The sequence below is a fragment of the Rhinolophus ferrumequinum genome, chromosome 16 (assembly GCF_004115265.2).
Source record: "Rhinolophus ferrumequinum isolate MPI-CBG mRhiFer1 chromosome 16, mRhiFer1_v1.p, whole genome shotgun sequence".
Lineage (NCBI taxonomy): Eukaryota > Metazoa > Chordata > Mammalia > Chiroptera > Rhinolophidae > Rhinolophus > Rhinolophus ferrumequinum.
Genome location: NC_046299.1, coordinates 39,506,183 through 39,528,916, shown reverse-complemented (window position 1 = coordinate 39,528,916; position 22,734 = coordinate 39,506,183). Strand labels below are relative to the sequence as shown.

The following is a 22,734-nucleotide window of genomic DNA, read 5'->3' as shown; positions in this document are numbered from 1 at the left end:
TTACTCTTCTTTCCTTCTCACCAAACTCAGGAAAATGTGTTCAAACCAGTTTAATAAACATTTACTGGGGACATACTACAAGCCAAGAATTCTATGGAGCTTGTGCCAGGCAGAATCAAAGACTTCAGACATTAAATTCACAACCATACCAACAGAGTCTAATGAGGACTATAGAAATCAGAAATTGAAAACAGGTAATTGCACTAAAATGAGCAGAGCGTCAGTGGAGTGCCTCACAAAGTGAGGTGTAACAGCCCAAGGTGAATTAACCCCAGTCCCAACACCTGTTATCTTAAATCTAGCCCTGCAAGTGGTAATTTCATCCTAAATTCTGCTCTCCGATAGTCTCTAGTGTTGATCTCTTCTCCATAGTTTCTCAGTCTAGATATTCACTCAAGTGACTTTGCTTCTTATAGAAGAAAAAAATGAAATAGTAAATGAAAAAATGAACTAATTTCACCTCAACGCTGTGTCAAGTAACCACTCCATCTAGCACCATTTTCTTTCACAGATAGGCACCCTTAAATACTAGTTGCTGCCTCTTTCATGATCATTGTATTCTAGATTATGTTGCTCTCTCAAAGGTCAATAATACAGTCATTAATTAATTTTACTTTCCTGTATATGACGTTTTCTGTAAGGGAGGTGAATATTTTCTGATTAAAAAAATACATGTTCCTAAAAAGAATTCAGGTTTTATTATTTTATTCCTTAATTCATATAATTGATAAGAAGATAACAGATTGATAATACATATGAACTCCCCAAAAATTGTTAAACGGTGAACAAACAATGCATGTTTTAAACTCATTTCAATAGAATTAACAATCTCCCACTAGTAGATTTGGGGGGCGGGGGGGAACAATAAACACTATCCCTTCACTTCGAGAATAAGGTTCAATGTAGAACACAGGACCAAGGAAAGCCAGGGTTTCATTTCCTCAGAGAACGGAATGGACAGGAACACCCCTATCTGGGCATCTTTTCAGTCAAGCATCAGTTCCAAGTGCGGAAGAACGCAGGTATGATTGTTCATGGAAACTGGGTGGATTCACTGCTTCCTTTAGTAATAAGCAATTGTCTTGCCATTTGTCTATAAAACTCTATCAAGTGCTGACTTTTAAAATATTTGGATGCTAATGTGATCATGAGGAAAAATAGGAAAAGGATGAAATTCTAATGCTTATTACTGTCAAGTAAATATTTCAGAATCCCCACGGAGCACACTTAACAACTATATTGTTAGTAACGGAAATATTTTTCTTAACTTGGCTCAAGTCGTTCGCTCTTTCAGTAGAGTACAAGTAGACAGAAATGATGCGATGGCTGCGTCCTTTCCCCTGTGATTGATCGTCAATGCTCCCTAACCTGGCAAGCATCACCTCAGAGCTGCCAGCAGCCTGGGGTTCCTACACCACCTGGGTGATAGTCAGATGGGGGAGCTCAGGGCTCCTGCCCTGCTCACCCACTGACATTCTTTTTCCTGATCTGCTAAAACCATGGGTTTCCAGAACCTTTCTCTCGTCTATCTTCACCCCCATAGTGTATATTTTTCTTTTTGTTGACAACAATCTAATGTGCCTGGAAACTGCCTCAAGTGCCTATGTTCCACTTGGGATCAGTTTAATACTTTTGCAGATGGTTTGGAGCATTTTTTTTTTCTCAAAATGAGCCACGAACTCTAAATCCTTTTGCCATATTTCTTTACTAATATGTAAAGTACACTTGAGATGAGTGCAGTCATTTTTTCACTCAATAACAGAGTCATTAATTAATGACAAGGACCGAATGCCAAATTCATTTTTCCACGGCGGAATGATTCTCCCACTCATCCAGTATACCCATCTTTGTTTGGGTTCCCCTCCAGAAAAGATGCTGAGACAAGGACAGGGGTTAGTGTGTGCGACTAGGGGTAGTTTATTCAGGAGCACAGTCAGGGAGGAAGGAAAATATGACTGAGAAAAGACGAAAGCCAATTAAGGGAGTGGTAGAGAGCCGTCACTGCAGGGGCTTAATGCCCCTGGGGTATTCTAAGGAGACATGAATAATGTGCCTTAGAATTGCCCCACAGAGAGAAGGGAAACTGGACATTTGTTTTCTGACTCCAGTCCTCCACTGGTTGAAGGCGGCCCCCGGGAGAGTTCAGTCACGGGTACCATCACCAGCACTTACTTCTAGGCTGCTCTGCACCCGAGCAGTTGGCTCCTCTGGTGCTGGACAAAGTGCCCCAGGAGAGAAGCGCAGTGACCTGGCACCTGAGGTTGTGAGCTCTCAGTGTACATGGGAAACGTCCACCACAGGTAAGCTCACAGGTAGGCCACGCGCTTGTGAATAGCACCTACTATAGCAACCAACTACCCAAGTCCTTTGACATCCATCTGCATACAACCACTAGCGATTAGCTCCTCTGATCGCACCGTACCCCAGGCTTTCCACTGTCTGGAGGATGGATGAGGTTCTCACGAGGTCATGGTGTTCACTGATCTGTCCTACCTGGGTAACCTGATTGGCCACTAGCTCTTTGAATGCTCTCCCCTTTCACCAGTCTCCTCTCTTCCTCCAGCACACAATGATCCTTCTCAGCTTTGAGCCTTTCTCATACAAAATGCCCCACTCCTACCCTCGTTTTTGAGATCCACAGTAGGAACCAGCAATCCCTAATGAATATTTTCCTTGGCTGTGGCTTGCACGTTTCTCCTCATCCTCTGAACTATTCTAGTCCTGACAACAAACAACACCATTTTAAAAAATTTGTTTAAAGAGAGTGGGGCAGGAAACCCTGGCCAAACTGTAAGTATCCAAAGGGCAGAGACTAAAACGAATGCTTTTTTTCTTAAGTGCCTCCAACACTCACTATAGTGCTCACCAGCCAAAAACCACCAGGAGCATATGTGTAGTAAATACTAAAACAAGCTTGCTTTCGCTTGCTACAGCAAAAGAAAGCATAAATCAAAGGACCTGGGGCATCTTAAGAGGAAATTAAAGGAAGCATATTATACAATTTGGGTTTGTTCTGGGTGATTCCAAGGAGGGTCTAAGAAAGTAGAGACCAGATTTGGATTGAAAGCTGTCAGAAAGTGGAGGACAATCATTGACTATCTTGGCAAATTTAATCTAGAAGGCAGAGGATTAATGCAGAGTTGGAGTCATCATTGATAAAGCAGCAGATCACTCATGCCAGACATGACAGGGATGTTTAATTACTTTCATGGCTGCAGTGTCCTTGTCTCAGTCTCGCTTCAGACATACTCAAGGAATAGCCTTGTCTGCTTATTTATATTATGTGAGAGGTATTTATGTTCAATTAAGAACACTGCAGGCTAGCTTCCAGGGCCATTTTTCACTTTCTTCAAAGTTACTCAGAAGATACCAGAATGACTTAAATCATTGTTGAATTAATTTCAAATTTATTCTAAACCTAAATGAAAATGTAAACTTCAACTCGTAATTTATAACTCCACCTTCCTGGCAGGCACCATCCTCACAGACAGAAGGGAATAAAACATGTTGGTCTTTACACGGGTCCGTGAGCTCACAGTCCAAAAGAAAAGGCAAATACAACACAGTGTGAAAAGTGCCAAAATGGAAGTGTGTATAAGGTACTGAGTTAGTGCAGGGAACAGAGCACTAAACTCTTTCTGCAGAGCAGGTGAAGCTTTCCAGGAAGACATGTCATCTGAGATGGATGTGGAAGGATGACTAGGAGTTGAACATTTGGAAAACGAAGGGTGGAAGATGCCCTTCTGCCACAAACACAGCTTATGTAAAGGTGTGAAATGGCATTATGGATTGGAGAACAGAAGATAAGTCTAAAACAAACTTCACTCCAAACAAACAAACAAAAAAAATTGCAATGACATTTCAATGATTTTTCAAGCCTAGAATATCTAGATAATTACATTTTGCAGGTGTGGAAAGAGTGTTACATAACTTATGACGTAAACTCTATTAGGCGTTGACCCAACGAGAAAAAAATCTAACCCAAGAGGATTAGATTAGACTATACCCATTTGTTGGTGAAAGCAAAGGAAATAGGAATATTGTTTGATTTCAAATATGTGTATCTTTGGTGGCTGAAAGTCCTCTTTCCTTTCTTCTCCCTTCCTTTCCTGAATTCACACATACCTCTGAGCTTAGGGAAATAAATTCGGACTCTGCATTGCTGTGTCAGATTTGAGAAAGGGTAGACCACACAGCAGACCACACAGACAAAGAAAAGCAAGGGGCACTTCTGAAAAAGAGCAATGCAAAAAGCGGTTTTTGTTCTGTTAAGTAAACTGAGAGTTAAAGAGGAAGTAAATTATACCAAAGACTAAATACTCTTATTTATGGATCCCACCCTAGAAATGGAGACAGTTTAGAAATGGAATGCAAGTCAATCCAAAATAAAGAATTTAAGTGTCCTACCCTTGAATATACGGGACTGGAAAAAATTTCAGAAACGTTTTCCACTAAAATACAAAACCAAAGCCCAACATGTGGAAACAAAGCCAAACATCTTACTGGGTCTTATTTCCGTTACACAGAGAAAACTTAAAAATTTGATGACTCTTATATATAGTACCACAGGTATTTCTCATGCCTTGCCACACAAACGTACACATACATATACACATATGTGTGTGCATAAAATTTCCATGCTATTTGTGTTAAAGATCTAATCTTTAAACAGTTTACTTTGGAAATACAATACCCTTAAAGTTAATGCATACTTTTCTACAGTTCTTCAAAAATTAATATATTTTTACTATTTAAGGTCAATTCATTTCTTTCTAGTTCGAAATGGAACGATCTATGTATTACTTGTGAATAAACATTGATGGTGAGAAATGAGCCATTTGGATAACACAATCAGAGAAAAGCGTAAGTAATCTTAAACTTCTGAGTAAGAAAAAAAACAATTTAAATGTCTTTATTTTGTTAGAAAAAAGATGAACACTCAATAGAATACGGGAAGGATATGAATAAACCAACAAAATGGAAAAACAGACAATTCACAGAGGAATACAAACAAGTGTTCCACAGATAGATGAAAAATGCTCGGTTTTCTATTCATTAAGGTAGGGCATGAGACAACATGATTTTCCCGATTTAAACTGGCCAAGGAAGGGAAAGCACAGAGTTAGTAAAGATGTGGGAAGAGCCATTCCCTTTCCAGAAGCCAGTCCCTGCCAGCTAGGAGCTCAACAGTCGTTTGAGAGGACAAACTGGCAATCATAAAAAACACTAAAGTTACCTATAACCTAAAAATTACCTGTAACCTAAAAATTCTACTTGTAAGGATTTATACATCAGGGAAGTCCTTCCAAGTAGACAAATAAATTTGACATTCATGGTAGGAAAAAATAGAAGACAACCCAACGTCCATCAAAACAGATTTGTCAAAGTATGATATATCCACATCCCACATACACACAATGGTATTTCACAGCACTACAAAAATAATCATATCATTATTTATGTGCTTATATGGAAGATGTCCTCTCATTTCTTAAGAGGAAAAATCCAATTTCAGAAATGTGTGTGTGTGTTATTTTCATAAAGTAATTAACATATAAGTATTTGCATAGACCAAACAGCCAAAAACTCTACTGTGTTCTCGTTTTATTTTTATTTCAGGCAGGACTTATTTTGCTTTAAGAGTAATTGCTGGCAACAAGATGTAAAGAGAATGTAATTCCTCATTCCTGAATTCTCTCTAATATCTTTTGATTAAAATGTCTGTCAGTACCAAGGTTTATATAAAGACATTATAATAAGCCATGAGCCATGCTTTAATGGCACAAAATGATATTTGAAGAAATGAGGATGCCACTATGATTTAAGTTATTTCCCTTAGCTAATGAGAAAAGTCACACGGTAGCTCAGTAAAGTTTGCAACTGCAAAAAGGCTTCATGAGAATAGTTTAGCTACTGCTGGGCCTGACAGACGTCACTGAATTCTGCCCAGCAATGCCATGACTGGGCAGAGGAAAACCAGGGAAAGGCCACACATGGTTTGGGAAACCATCAAAATGTGGTGTCCATCTCCAGGCCAATGCAACACCATCATTGTGTTCAAATATGGTCATAAACCTTAGAACCTGTCACAGTTAATCACTACACATTCCAGAAAATGGGAATGGAAGACACAGGCAATGGAAACCGGAAGGGTAGCTGGTCAGTCCCCCAGCACTGAAGCTACAGGCGAAGCTACAGGCACAATTTTAAACACTGTTTGAAACACTCATGAAGAATTAACAAGCAGTTGAAGTTGACCAACTATGTAATTCAAAATTGACTGCAAACTGGCTTTTAAGATGTGTAGACCACCCTCCGACCTTTTCTCTCTTTTACTGAGAGTCGGTCAGTTCACCTATGTTGTCACATATGTACACTCTTCCTTCAGGAGTCCGAACACAGAAAAACTATCATTCTTCTCATGCTGCAAAAGCAAGCCAGTTACACGATACACCGAGCTTCATGAAATGTTCTAGTAGGAACCCAGTGCTATGCAGACTGTGGTCTCCTGAAATCATACCTGCTGCTCCAGCTCAGCGTTTCTCAACCTCACACTATTGACATTTCACGCCAGATAATTCTTGTTGTGAGGGCTATCCTGTGCATTGTAGGATGTTTGGTATCATCCCTGGTCTCTACCCACTCAATGAACAGTAGTACCACCTCCCACTTGTGACAAACAAAATTATTTCCAGATATTGCCACATGTTCCCTGGAGGATAAAATCATCCCCAGTTGAAAACCACTGCTTTAGATAAAAGTATATAAAATCCTAGTAAAACCACTAATGAGTCACACACACACACACAAAAAACAAACCGAAAGAAAGATACTGCAAAAAGTACAAAGAATGATAAAAATAAATCTAGGTTGAAATTTTAAAAAAATAGACATCCAGCAAGGATCTAGAATGTGGTAAGTGGTTAGGATTGCCTTTCTTCTAGAAGATAATTAGGAAATATATTCTTGAGTTTTCTTAAAGTAAATGTTAGTGAATCTTCATTCCTTTGGTGACCACTCATCAACATGCTATGTGCATGTTTATGGAGTGGGGAGAAATACCTTGATCTTTGAAATCAAGGTTTATGTCCTAACTCCATCACTTCAAACTCTATGACCTTGAACAAGTTATATCATCTCTCCACATCAGTTATTGTGAGGATTAAAAGAGATAACACAGGTAACACACCTAGCCCAATGCCTATTATAAGGCAGGCAAATAAAAAGTATTTTCTTCCTTCCTCATAGGGTTTAACAGCGGAGAAAGGAACTGCAGACACAAGGGATCCTGGGGTGGCACTTTCTTCGCTAAAGGCAAGGGACTTAAAAGCATCTGCTCAGGAGATAAGAAGACTGAGGGGGAAAGAGCTCTTCCAAGAAGAGAGACAGCAGTCACAGGGGCAGGTGAGCTAAGAAAGATGAGGAAGTGGCTCCACTCACCTCCTGGGGAACAAGAGTGTGATTTACTGTTTCATTTAACTATCTATCTATCTATCTATCTATCTATCTATCTATCTATCTATCTATCTTCCTTCTTTCCTTTCTCCCTCCCTCCCTCCATTTCACAAAACTTTTCATTTGGTTCTTAAGAGATTTCATGCTGCTTTTAAACTCATATGTTAAAGAATTATTATTGATCATATAACATCTTTGCATATAATACACTTTAAAATGCTGATGAAAGTGTTGTAGCCAGTATCTATGACTATTTTTTAATATAGACTTCATTTTCTAGATCAGTCAAGTTCACAGCAAAATTGAGTGGAAAGTACAGAATTCCTATGTGCCCCTCCCCCCACACAGGTACTCCCTCCCTCACCAGCAACATCGTATCAACATTGAAACCTATTCTATGGGTTTTGACAAATGTATAATGACATGTACCTACCATTTTAAATTAAACAGAATACTTTCATTGTCCTAAATATTCTCTGTGCTCTGCCTATTTATGCTTCCCTCCCCACCAATCCCCTAGTAACCACTAATCACTAATCTTTCTATCTCCACAGTTTTTCCTTCCCAAAATGTCATAGAGTTGGAATAATACAATACATAGGATTGGCTTCTTTCCCTTAGTAATATGCATGCAAAGTTCCTCCATGTCTTTTCATGGCTTGATAGCTCATCTTTTTTAATGCTGAATAATATTCTATTGTCTGGATGAACCACAGTTTATTCATCCATTCACCTACTGAAGGATATATTGGTGACTTCCAAGTTTGGCTACTGAATAAAGCTACTATAAATATCTGTGTGTAGCATTTTGTGTGGACATAGTTCTCAAGTCATTTGGGGAAATACCAATGAGGGTCATTGCTGGATCGTATGGTACGAATACATCTAGTTTTAGAAGAAACTGCCAAACTGTCTTCCAAAGCAGATGTACCATTTTGCATTTCTATCATCAATGAATGAGAGTTCCTGTTGCTCCACATCCTCACCATTTGGTGATGTCAGTATTTTGAAATTCAGCCATTGTACTAGCTGTGTAGTGGTACCTTGTCATTTTAATTTGCAATTCCTTAATGACATATGATATTGAGCATCTTTTCATATACTTATCTGCCATCTGTATATCTTCTTTGAAGGTGGTGTATGTTCGGATTTTTTACCTATTTTTTAATTGGGTTGTCCATTTCCTTATTGTTAAGTTTTACGAGTTATTTGTATGTTTTGGGTGACAGTCCTCCTTCAGATATGCCTTGTGCAAATATTTTTCTCCCAGTCTGACCTATTTTCTTATTCTCTTGATGCTTTCATCTTTTTCATTTACTTTCTCACCTCTCCATTCCACTCCAAATTTGTTTCCTTGCTAAGTTGATGAAAAATATCTTTTCAAAAACCACCAGATATATTTGCTTATTTCAGGTTTGATAGGACAATTGAAAAGCTAAGGCCATCATCCTCTCTGGCTCTGGTACAGGAAAGACAGAAATGATTGGAAAGAGAGGCTAGCTTGTGGCAGTTATGAGATGAGCAAGTGAACCAATCCTTCAGAAGGGAAGTTTGGGGAACCAGTTGGATATCAAGAAATGAATCCAAGCTCAAGTCTTTAATCCTGACAATGTGTCACATTGCATGAATCATCTCACCTGTAAAATGGTGTGTGGGTGGGTACGGAGGGTAAGATATGCCTGTGAAAGAGCATCAAAAGGAGCTCAAACTTGCATATTTAACAATATCTACAAATGAGACTTCATGTAAAAAGAGATATAGTGACAGATTGTACATTAAAACATACATTAATTTTTATAAGCTTTTATTGTTGAAGTATACTGGGAGTTTCAAGAACTAGACATAACCCAGGTCTCCATCCTCATGAGAGGTCACAGTTAGACCATGCTTTCTCTAACCAGTGACTATTAGTGCACTGCAAATTTTGAATTCCTACTCTTAGCTCCTAATCAGCACTCACTAATTGATGATCAGTCACATTAATAATATACATATAAAAAAGTTAAGTACAAAATTTTTCTACCCAAATGAAATACAATGGTTTCTGGGCAGGTAAAACAAACTACTTTCAAAGACTGAAAGCAAAAAGTGAGGGGAAAAAAAAAAACCTCTCCAAGCAATTTATAACATATTCTGAGCTTCTTTTCCCTTAAAAACCATTTTCGAAGTTGTTTAGCTTAATGACAAATAAAAATGTCTGTTCCTAGGGAAACAGCATATAAAAACATGATATATCACGTTAAAATTCAGAAGCAGGCTTTTTTTTTTTTTAAATGGACGCAGCTACGAGTGGTTTCATATTTTTAAATGTTAAATCCAACTGAAGAGTAAGGATAGGCTAAACTTAGCCCACCTTTAAGTCTCTGTATTCCCAAGGACTTATGAAACTGATTATTATTATTGATTGTCGTCAGCTATACCTGGCAATGATCACGGAAGTGATACCACATCAGAGAACAACATGGATTAAGGAAAGACGTCAAGAAAGGTATTTTCTCACCCCAAGTGAGAAAAGTACCGTGAGTAAGATTTGAGGCTCTGAAAATGAATCGGAGTTTAAGTTTGGGGTCTGCTACTTACTAACTATAAATCTATGGGAGAGTTATTCTACCTTCATGTGCCTTAGTTTGTTCACCTGTAAAAGGAAAATATCGTCACCTATCTCATAGGGTTGCACTGATCATCAGAGAAGATTACAAATGTAAAGTATTTAGTGAAGTATTTAGTGCTTGGCTCCAGGAGGTCTCAACAAATGGTAGTGCCCAATATTACTATGGCTATGTCAACTATGTAACCAAATACTAATTAAAGTCACTACAACCAAAACAACTTGGTTTGGAAGACAATCAGGAAGCTGCATCTTGGTAAGTCTCACTTACAAGTCTACTAATAATGGCACCAGAGTTTCACTTATTCAGGTGTCCCATGAATAACAACGAACAGGTCATTTTCCTTAAGTTTCTTTCCACTTCGCTCACGAAGATTATGGAAGCCACTAAAGGAGCATTAGCCACATCAGCCTCATCACAAATCGTGCCCCACGTTAGTTCACATAAGAGGTCTACTGGAAAGACAGCATTAGTCGCTATTTTTCATAGCAGTGACGGCCACCCCAGTATGAAGGCTGTGATTCTAAGTATTTTTCCTACACAACACTCGTTAGTGGCTAGCCCCATCTGTAGTGATGGATCCACTATAACCATGATTGAGTTGAGCTGAGGATCAATCTACAAATATTTATTTAGCGCCAATAATGCACTGGTTATAGTGCTAGGGCTACAGTGATGAACAGAATGCCTATGCTCTTTACCCTCAGGGGAACCGACCACCTACCACAGTGTTCTCTGGCCTCTCTGTGACCCATTCTACATCATAACCTAGTAATACATATGTGCGTATCTATGTTTGTATACATACACATAAACACTGACATATATGACTGAAAGTTTCACAAAACAATACTCTTACAGTAACCCTGATGTTTTCTTTTCTAATCGAATTGTATGTTTTTACATGCTGGTTGAGACCCACTAAATTAATTTTTGATACACTAATAAGATACAACCCACCATGGAGAAACTGTGGTCCAGCATACCATGCCATGTTTCTTCTCTGCCATCTGCCCTTTAAGCAATACCATGTTAAAGGCCTTAAATAATCCAACGTGAACACCCAACAAAGGTGTAAATGAAAGTGTAAAATATTCTCCCCTGGAAACAAATTAAGTCAATGGTGTACAATTTTTCTCATGCTAAGATTTTCTATTAGATATTTATTTTGATGGAATACAACCAAAATTATTAAAACCTCATGGGATTCTGATGATTCTCTTGTTTATTCTAGGAGGAAGAATAAATTTGGCCAAACTTGGTGCCAAATTGCCTCCAAACTAGAACACATCCAGCAATCCAGTCAACACCTTTCATTCCAGCTAGTCCTGGGGCATCCTCCATTGTCAAAGGAGAAACACTTGCAGAGAACAGTTTCTATCACTTAGTTAAACTCTGCAGGACAACTCCTTTCCAGAACAAAAGACAATAAAGCTTTGTTAATGCTGACTTCATTTACTTGGAATTTGGCATAAAAACTTTAAACAATTTTTACCTACATTTACCTTTGCCAGGCTAAGAAGAAAAAGACTGATGAGAAAATTAAGAACAAAAGGAAGACTCAGAAAAATGTTTGCCTTACTTAAGAGAACTCATATAGCATTGTGAGGCAGGCAGCACAATTATACCAGCTTAATAAATTCTCATTACAAATCACTTTTATCTATTTGTTAAGGCAGATCTGGCAGGACTTTATTTGGCAAAACAGTCGAATGTGTTCAAAATGTTATTTGTACTTTAATGAAGCTGCACTTATTTTAAAATAGGCTGTGATTCACAATAGCATATCCAAAATCTTAATGAGTGCCTGAAGTTATTCTATGTTAGTAAGGTTTACCATATTAAATGCCTTAATTATTAAATACCAGTCTCACAGGCACAAACCTCAGATTTTTCTACGTAAAGCAGAATGTTCTAGTATTCTGACTACGAAAGTTAGTTTTATTTACTTCCACTCAAAATAAATTTATGTTATACAAAGAAACAAATTAAGAAAGGTAGGGAGAAAGGGAGGGAGGGAGGGTAGGAGGGTAGGAGGGAAGGAGGCAGGGAGGAAGATTCCATCCATGTATTTCATTATATCAAACAGTTAAAGAAGATGATAGGTATAGTCGATTCTATAGATGCTGAAAAATTCTATCAATGCGGATAAAATTCTACAACCATTGCAACATAAATAAAAGAAGGTGAGAACAAGAATAATTGCTCTCAGTATTAAAATTCAGCAATATATTCACAATCGCAGCCAAGGATGCAGATAAGAAAAATAAATAAATCTATTGTCATAAAAAAAAAAAACTACTAAGCATTGCTTTACTTTTCTTAATCATGGCCCACATTAAGTCAATCCTAGAGTTGCCTATTTAAATGTCCATTATATTGAATCTTAAATTCTTAGTTCTTTCCAGCTCTAATGAGGATTCCATCTTTCAATAATTTCAAATACTCAGGAATATGTTTTCTTTAATTCTATAGTCCCTGAGTTTATATCAAAAAACATGTACTTCCCCCAAATGCCCTGCTTACTAAATGAAAATGTTTCCATTACAGTTTTCCTTATATTCTATATGGTTAAAGGAGAATGGAAGAGGAATAAAAGGAAAAAAAGAAGAACAAGAGGATGATGAAGAAGAAAGAGGGGTAAAGAGAGGGGACAAACACCAGATGGTCTGTTATCCAAAATTATATTTCAGCACAGGCACAGAAAAATGAGGCTGTGATCCCTCTAAACTTACCCACGTTAACTGACTGCAAAGATGGCAGAAGCTTAAAATCAACGAATCCGTAAAAATGCCATTCTTTGAAAACCAAGATGGACATCCTCCAGAAGCAACTGTTGAAACACTTGGCCTGTTTTTCAATAGTAATCATCATCCATTGCTTTTTGAACACAGAGTCTCCTTACTGACTCAAACATGGTATTTCCATGTCATATGGTGAGATTTTTATTTCTCAAACTCAGCTTAACCATAAGAACAAACCAGGCTTCCATAAGAACAAAATATATGGCTTCCGACTCCCACCCCAGAACTACGGAACCAGAATCTCTCGACAAGGATCTGAATTGTCTGAAGGCAATTGGCTGTTGGCTTTCTGTCTTTCTGCCAGACAGCATCCTACCACAACTTCAACCAAAGGAGCCACACAGTCGCTCAAATAACTGGTCTGATAAAGGATTGATGGCTTAAAAAATAAGATTTGGACAGAACTATTAGAAGTTCATTGAAAAGCATAGGACTAAATTCCAATAAGGTGGAAAAAAGGCAGCAGACTGTGGAAACAGTAACCATAAAAATGCTGTCTTGACTCAAATATTTACCCAATAAGCATTATAAATCTAGAAAGTGAAATATAACACAAATTCATGGCTCTGTTGTCTCTCTAACAGAGTCTGGGGATTATCTGTGTATTCCAAATCTTCACATCACCACAAGATGTGGAATTTAATAATCATGCAAAACATGGCACAAGTCCTTAGATACAATAATAATTATGTTTGGAATGAAGAAGGCTTAAAATAAAGACCAACAACTCTTTCCTATACAAAATTCAGAAGGAATAGCCACATTAGAAGAAAGAGCAAATAATTACCTTCTAAAGCTCCTCCTGCCATTTTCATTTTACTTTTACCAAATACAAATTATAGACAAACTTCATCTCTGAATTAAATCATTTAAAAAATAATATAGGAATATACGTATTACGGATGGTAGCCAAGAACTAACTCAGCAGCTGTGTGTTTAAATAATAAGAGCAACTCAAGTAAATTCTGAACAGTAAATTCCTCTGAGGAAAACTCTTGACTTTTCTCTCTTCCTTGAGCTCAATCTCTCTCTTTTGGCACATTCTGCTCATCACACAGTACTGTGTACATTCATAGCACTTCATAAATAATAAAAAATAAAATGATGTCTGTAGACTTAAGCCTGGAGAGATCAATTCTTAGGCACAATTCCAAAGGTTAACTTTAACCATATGGAAATGATGTGAAATGCCCTCAAGTGTACTGCTAAAATACTCTTTTCTTCAAAGCAAAACTTATAATCAAAATGTGAAATATAGTTGGCCATTCTGAGTGGGTTGTGTGTCAATGACTGGAAACTAATCTAAAACATTAACCTAAACATATTATCTAAAATCTCCAAACTTGTCATCACATTTTGAATAAAAATTAATCAATTCTCAGTTTCTCATATAGTAGGGGGGAAGAAAACTAGCCTGGGTAACGCAAGAGAATAACCCACCCCAAATTATCTGGAATTATTTTAATATTCATATTTCCTTGGGGGTTTTCTTTGGGCACTGATCAAATTACATTTTTATTAGGGTAATAATGAAGCCCGTTTCATCCTTTAAGTAAAAATACCTAACGATAGGAAAAGAGGTTTCAGTTTATGTTCAAGTTTCAATTTACTCAAGTACTATAGTAGGTCAGGGATTTTTAAATGGCCACAAATAACCAAGTAAGTAGATAACCCACTAATGACAGTTTCTTCTTCTGCATAATAAGTATAAAATATCTCATACTGAAGATTAATTGAGAGCATATCCTATAGCCCTTGGCAATTGCAAGGTTTATACAAAGTTACGGAATTACACTTGGAAATTCACCACGTCTTATGACTGTCTAGCACATCAGATTCCCACTTCTTGCCACCATTATCACAAGATTAAAAGAACGCAATCTGGACTAAAATAAGACAGGAAATTGAAAATTCTTGCAGTATTTAGCATCGGTTACGGATAAAGCTCACAGGGAGAAGAGCAGCAAATGAAAACTAAACAACAAAAAGCTAGACCATGACGGACAATGCTCAGTTCCCACAATTATTGTTTCCTCAATTGTTTGATGGTATTTTTCATTACCTCCTAATGACTACATGCATTCTTTAATGAAGTATGCACAACAAAGTTCACTGAGACTAAGGTGTACTTTAAAAAGAAAAACTATCCATAAAAATATATACTAGCAGGTTATTTGAAAATAGTATGTAATCTTGAAAGAAATTTAATGGTGCCTCTCCTTTCACGTCTGACCACCCATGCAGTGGGTAGTGTCCTCCAGATAAAGCAGAGTAAAGCCCACACGAGGGAAATGCTCAGCCTAAAAGAGAAATCTAATGAGTTTTTCACTGTCTGATAGGAGAAGAGGAGAAGAAACAGCCAAGAAAGAAAATCTAAAGTTCGTATCAAGTTGGAGGGGGAAAAAAATCAGCTATTAAATCTGTTTGGTACAGAGGAGAGGGGAACAAGACAGTGGGGTAAATAAACACTGTGCTTGCCTTCTCCCATGACCACATTAAAATTACAACTAAATTATAGAACAATAAACCTGGAGAACTATCTGAAAATTAGCTGACTATAAGTCCCATAACTTATAAAGGATATAAAGAAAAAGCTACGTTGAGACTGTTATTTTTTTTCTGATATATCTCCTCAGGCAAGGGAAACAAAAGAAAAAATAAACAAATGGGACTACATCAAACTAAAAAGTTTTTACACAGCAGAGGAAACCACCAACAAAACAAAAAGACATCATACTGAATGGGAGAAGATATTTTCCAATGATACATCTGATAAGAGCTTAATTTATAAATAACTCATACAACGTAACATCAAAAAAATGAACAATTCAATTAAAAAATGGGCAAAGGACCTGAATAGACATTTCTCCAAAGAGAATATGCATATGACCAATAGACATATGAGAAAATGCTCAACGTCACTAATCACCAGGGAAATGCAAATTAAAACCACAATGAGATATCACTTCCCACTGTCAGAATGGCCATCATCAATAAATCAACAAACAAGTTAGCGAGGATGCAGAGAAAAGGGAACCCTTGTGCACTGTTGGTGGGACTGCAAATTGGTGCAGCCACTATGGAAAACGGTTTGGAGGCTTCTCAAAGAATTGAAGATAGAACTACCTTATGACCCAGAAATTCCACTTCTTGGTATTTATCCTAAGAAATCCAAAACACTAATTTAAAAAGATATACGTACCCACATGTTCACTGCAGTGCTATTTACAATAGTCAGGATATGGAAGCAACCTAAGTGTTCATCAACAGACAAATGGATACAGAAGAAGTGGTACAAATACACAACTGAATATTGCTGGGCCATAAAAAAAATAGTTAAATCTTACTATTTGCAACAAAATGGATGGACCTAGAAGGTATTATGGTAAGTGAAATAAGTCAGACTGAGGAAGACAAATACCATATTACCTCACATATATGTAATAATCTAAAGAACAAAATAAATGAATAAACAAAAAAGCAGCAGACTCATAGATACAGAGAATAAACTGATGGCTGTAAGATGGGAAGGGAGTTGGGGGCCTGGGTAAAAAACGTGAAGAGACTAAGAAATACAAATCAGTAGTTACAAAATAGTCACAGGATTGTAAAGTAGAGCATAGGGAATATAGTCCACAATATTGCAACAACTATATATAGTGCCAGGTGGATACTGGATTAATCAAGGGGATCACGACATAAGTTATATAAATGTCTAACCACTATGCTGTACACCTGAAACTTACTTAAAATAACATTGAATGTCAACTGTAACTGCGAAAATAAGTAATTTTTAAAAGATACTTTTATTAAAGCTAGAAAAAAAATCTGTGTGGTACATAAACAGGAACTAAAGTGTAAACATTTGGAGTTTATAAGTTGAAAATATGTTATTACAAGTGGAAAGTTACCATGCCATCAAATGAAGAGGCATCCTTGAAACCATCATTTGCTATGGTATCTTCTATAGCAACATTTCTATTGTAAGAAAATACTTTAAAATATTTTTTCTGTTGTTGGCTAAAAGGCTCCATATTATTTTTGATTATGACACACTTCCAAAAAATATTGCTATTTGACAAATATTTTGGGGATAAACATGATAAAAATAAAGGTTCATTTTCTCCCTGGCAATCTTGTAGTAATCCCACAGTCTCTGTTATCAAAACCAATTTCTCCATGTCTCACAATTTACCTTTCTTGGATTTGGCTCCGATCTTCAGCTTTGATGGCCAAGCAATCTGCGTATTTGTTTCCTCCATGATCTGTAACAAAAATTGAGCGAAATATTGATTCAATTAAGAACATATTTACAGATAAGACATTCTCAAACAGAGATCATTTTCAAGTCTTTAGCCTCATGTTGATACAACTAAACGATCTCATTTTAAAACAATGCAAAAAAACCCTGAGAAAAAATAAACTTGTTTTTTTTGTTGTTGTTAGAAGAGTATCTTTTTAGATGCATTTTTATAACTGTTTCATCTATTAGGAATATTCAAGTATATTTTGTTACTCCCAGTGTTCTTCTCCGTGATGGTCCAGAATTTTAACCTAGAGACAACAAGAGCAAAAAGTGCACGAACAAGTTATTTACTTGACACCAGAGATGCTGATGCTGAATAAATTCCCCAAGACAACTGCCAACAGATTACAACACACCAAACATAATCCTTCTAACACTACATGGGTTAGGCCATGCGAAATGAAGTTTTTTTGGGGGAAAAAAGATAATAACTTGCTTTGAGCACATTTGTATTTCATTACAACTGATGAAAAAGCCTCTAAACATGACATCACGGCATCAGGCTGCATTCCCATCATCACTCGCCTTGTCCAAAATGTCATTTTGCCACAGTTCTTTCCCATATACATGCAGCCTTCCTGGCCGGAGGACTGGAGAGCCAAATGTGCCAAAGTGCAAACACAAGTGAGGGAAGCAAGACTACAGCACAAAGGGGTAGACAGTAAAGAAAAAAAGAAAAACAGGGATCACCAAAAAATGTTCATCATTTGTTCTTCTCTAGTTTATCACATGAATTAGACTAATGTTGACTTTCGTTCAGTGAAAACAGAATTCACCAAATTGATAGCGCAAACAACTAAACAGATTAAATGGCAAAAATAGCAACTACCAAATATTAATCACTTAAACTAGAGTAGGATAATATTTACTTATTAATATGGATTTAGAGTTAAGTAAACAAATGAATGGTGAAGACAATTAAACACATTAACCTGTGCAATTAACAGAAAGCACCTTTTTCCCCCTCAGTATTGGTTATGCTCTAGGCCGAAGGCAAAATGGTTAACATGCTAACGTGTACCATACTTCATTTAATCCCCTTTATCACAGCATAAAAGGGCTTTCAGCAGCTGTTTCAGAGAGGCAGCTCACAGATACATTTTGTGTGTCCATTGCAAGATTTGTTTTGTTTTTTTTAAAAAAAAAAACACACATGAGCTAACATTTTTTAATCTGGGAATTTCCCGCAGAAATTCAGATTTCTGGTTCTCTGTAAAACTTGGCAGATTTAGCACCTGGAACCCACATCCCCACCTGGCCACACCTGGTTAGCACTGAGGAACAGACACTCTCGTCAGTCCGGCCCAGAAGGCTCTGAGCTGACCCCAGTCCCCACGGGTCTCTCACTTACCATTACCATCATGTTTGGATCACCTCACTTGCCATTTATCATGGTGTTTGCTCTGCTGTAGAGAAATATTTCTCTACACCTGTGTCTCTATTAGAAATTGCAAACCAAGGGAGGTCTTCACTCAGTCAAGGTATTGGCCTGGCTCGTAAAGTAGGTGAGCTTATTACCCCAACCCTTCAGGACCCGGCCCCTGCCTCATCCCCGCCCCTCTTACGCTGTCCTTATTAATGTGTTTTGTTGTCTTCACCATTAAATTCTTCAATTAATTCTAAATCCATATTTAAAAAAAAATAAGTATTACCCTCTTCAACATCCTCTCTCAAACCATACTAGTCCCCACCCCCACCCCAGAACAGGCCCAGCAGACACCCTGTTCAGGACCTTTCTGTTTGCTGTCACATCCCCAGCTGCCACCTTCTACATGTCCCTCACCCCCTTCTACTCTCGCATCACCCTCACCAGAATTCTCCTTCCCACTTCACTGCGTCTATTTCCCTCCTAACCCTTACAATCTGAAATTCTCTTTTCTGGGTTTACGTGGTCATAGTCTGTCTCTGTGAAATCAAAGCTCTCAACCCTGCACACAGCAAGCTCAGGATATAACTGGGTGAATGAATCTTCATAACACCCTTACGAAGTAGATTTCTGTATTCTTCACATAGGCTAGGAAGCAGCAGAGTGGATAAAAACCCCAGACTGCTTGCAAAGACCACACTTTTAATCTCTATACTATATTGAAAATATGGCCCCAATCTTTTTTAAATGTGTATATACAAATTTTAAATTTTGCTCTAGGAGCTATGCATACTAACTGGTTTGAACACCCTACAAATATTTATCAAAAGCCTACTTAGGTGCCACAAGTGCTGGGACCCACAGCTTTGAATACGACATAATACCTGGGGCCCACAAGCTTAGAGTCAAGTCAGGTACACAGAGAAACATAAAAGGCAACTGCTTGACGATGGCTTGGGAGCTGGCACAGGATCTGCTCACTAGAGCAGCACACAGCCCCTATTTTGAAAGGTCAGAGTAGGGAGGTAGTTATTAAGGGATCCCCAAAATATAATCTGAAAAATCACTCAAGTGCTGAATGTCAAGTAAAAGTAAACTTATGAATGAGTTCATCAGTCCCCAAACAAGGGCAGGAAGTCCCAATTAAAAGGAACTTCTCATTCGTCACATTTTATCACCTATTAGTTCCAGCTACTATATGCACATGTATCTTCAAAGTGACTACAAGTGACTTCAAAGTGACTCGTAAAATTAGATTCAGAATTTTCCTCTATGTTAGCTAAGACACCTGAAGAGACAAAAAAGAAAAAATGAGATCTTATCATAGTACTGTTGGTGAGGAAATAGTAAGAAAATAATCTACAGTGTATACTTTTCTTCTTCTGAATTAAATAATTTGGCCATTTAACCCAGTAATTTATGTCAGGTGCCATAATTACAATACTATAATAGAGAAGCTTCCCTGTCAACATATGGTTGGAAGACATAACTATCTGAAATCTTAATCATTTGCAGAACTTCCCAGAAATCAACCTGCATATGATCTCTTTTTATTAAATACCACTAGATGCTCCATGACAGAAAATAACATTCCAGAGAAAATATCCTAGTAGTAGGCAATATCCAGCAAGCCGAAATGCCTACTGTACACGCACTCCTTGTAAGACTCACACCACTTCCAGTGTCTCTACTGTACAGTGAAGTGGTGGGACTCGGAACAATTCCCTTTCAACCTACCCACATCAACACTGCCTTTGAGGGAAAGAGAGGCCACCCCAACCTTACGACCTCTAATTCTAAAACCAGAGTTTGATCTTCTGTACTGCATAACCTCCAAGGTTCTAGGAGCCACAGTAAATGTCACACCTTAGAGAAAACAAATGACTAGTTAGGGGAATTTGACACCTGTAGCAGACGTGTCCAATGTAACTAGGAAAAACAGCAACTCCACTGAACAACATTTGTGGCCAGCCAATGTCAACCACACATGTCACTCACTAGGCTGCAGTCCCTCTAAGGAGCTCCAATTGGATGCCTTTGCAGACATCCTTTCACATGTTTGTTTATCATTATGTGTAATCGAGTCATTAAGGCAAGTGGCTCTAGAGTCAAGGACCAGCTTTGCCACTAGCTATCACGCTGGGCAAATAATTTTGATCAGCCTCATTTTTCTCCCTGTACAATTAATTATCGTACTTACTCATACAGTTATTGTGAGGTTTTGATAAGAAAATATGTGGAAAACCCCAAGCAGAGAACGTGGCACATCTGGAGTGCTCCGTAATATCGGCCCTTGTTGTATTAATTACATATTGATCACTTTGGGTCTGTCCTACATACTCCTAATACAACAGCAAACCAAACAGTACTTCCTTCCAGGAGCTCACAGTCTAACAAGGGAGAAAACAAGGTAACTCACCATTATGTACTGTGTGCCAAGTTTCAGAACAGGGCAGGACAATATGAGAGTACACAGAGAGGATCCTACCCCAGTTGTGGGTAGTGAAGTTAGCTCAAGGAAATGCCTATTAATGCTGTGATGTAAGAAGAGAAAAAGTTGGCTAGCTAAAGAAAAGGGGGAGAAAGTGTCCCACGCAGAAGAGGAGTGCATGCAGAAAGGTCTAGAAGGAGAGCAGGCAGGTACCCGGCAGAGCCTGAGGGTGATTCGGTGTAGCTGAGGTGCATCAAGGCTCACCTCACCCATCCAGGGTGGGGAGTGTGTCTTCTCTGCTCTCCTACAGCTCTGCACATGAACATGCTCAATACAGAATTGAAGACATAACACCAAGTAAAGCCATCCTTGGCTTGGCTGTCACTTGCTACAAATGAGTCCTGAAAACCAGTGGAGTAACTACACATAGGAAGGGGCCATACTTACATCACTTTCAGGAGGTCAAAATTACCCCTAGGAAGTTATCAGTGAAGCTTTACAAACCATTATCTACAAAGACACCAAGTCAGTTCCTACAGCACAGACACTGCGCACTATTAGCTGGTTTTTGCCCCAGCCAGTTACGGGAGTGGTACAGTGTGAAGCAATCCCAGGAGCAGGGCAAGGAGGAAGCACAGTTCTCAGGGAGAGTGCGTGGAGGCTGGCCCAGGAACCCCAGGACTGCAGCTGGACGGCGGAGCAGGGGGCTGGAGCAGGAGGCTGAAGCATGGCCCCTGAGAGAAGAGGGATAAAGGTGGGGCCGCGGGTGCAGAGGCAGAAATCAGGGCACTAAGCAAGTCAGAGGCTCTGTGTTGAGAAAACTATGCTTTAAAAGATGTCCTAGATGGTCAAGACAATACGGAGGGAAGTCAAGGTAGATAGGGCAACTGGAAAAGTTGAAGTCAGGAAGCTGTGGCTGAAATCAAAAAAGCCACAAAACCTCTGAGAAGAAAATGACATCTTATGTCTTATGTCTCAAAAAAAAAAAAAAAACTGAAGTGAATTCCAGCTAGCTTTTTGTTTTTAATCTTAGTATGGACTCCATTTTCACCTTCACAAAACCTGAGTTAAAAGAACCACTAATTTTGAATTATTTTCTATACAGATTAAAATAACACAAATATTTCAAAGACTTATTTTTGGGGTTTTATTTTCTTCTATTACAGTTGACTTTCAATATTAGTTTCAGGTGCACAGTATAGTGGTTAGACATTTATATAACTTACAAAGTAATCCTCTTGAAAAGTCTAGTACCCTCCTGGCACCACACAGTGATTAGAATATTATTGTCTATATTCTCTATGCTGTACTTTGTATCCCCATGACTACTTTGTAACTATCAATTTGTACTGCTTAATCCCTTCTCCTTTCTCACCCAGCCTCCCCCAACCTCTTCATCTGGCAACCATCATTTTCTCCCTATATCTATGAGTAAAGACCTGTTTTAACTCATAATTATGAATGCTGTATATTAATAATGCAACTAATGAATAAAGGTCAGAGATAAAGCTGTGATTTCTCCTAGAGGCAAGAAAGAGCTAGAAAGATTAGATGTGAGTTCCATATGTTTTTTAAAGATTTTTAATAAAATATAGCTGACATACAATATTATATTAGTTTCAGGTGTACACCACAGTTATGCAACATTTATATATCTAAAGAATTGATCACCATGATAAGTCCAGCAAACCATCTGACATCGTACTATGCTATCACAATATTATTGACTATATTCCCTATGTTGTACACAAGGTCTGACAACT

At 38.0% G+C, this 22,734-nt stretch overlaps 1 protein-coding gene across 3 annotated transcripts in view; it reads right to left on the bottom strand.

The window, feature by feature from the left end:
• Positions 1-22,734, bottom strand: part of BICC1 (BicC family RNA binding protein 1) — a 248,485-nt gene that overhangs the window by 94,670 nt on the left and 131,081 nt on the right. For all 3 annotated transcript variants that reach the window (XM_033131033.1, XM_033131034.1, XM_033131035.1), the window contains exon 3: positions 17,064-17,133. In XM_033131033.1, coding sequence (XP_032986924.1) covers positions 17,064-17,133 — 70 coding nt within the window. The remainder of the gene's footprint in view (positions 1-17,063; positions 17,134-22,734) is intronic.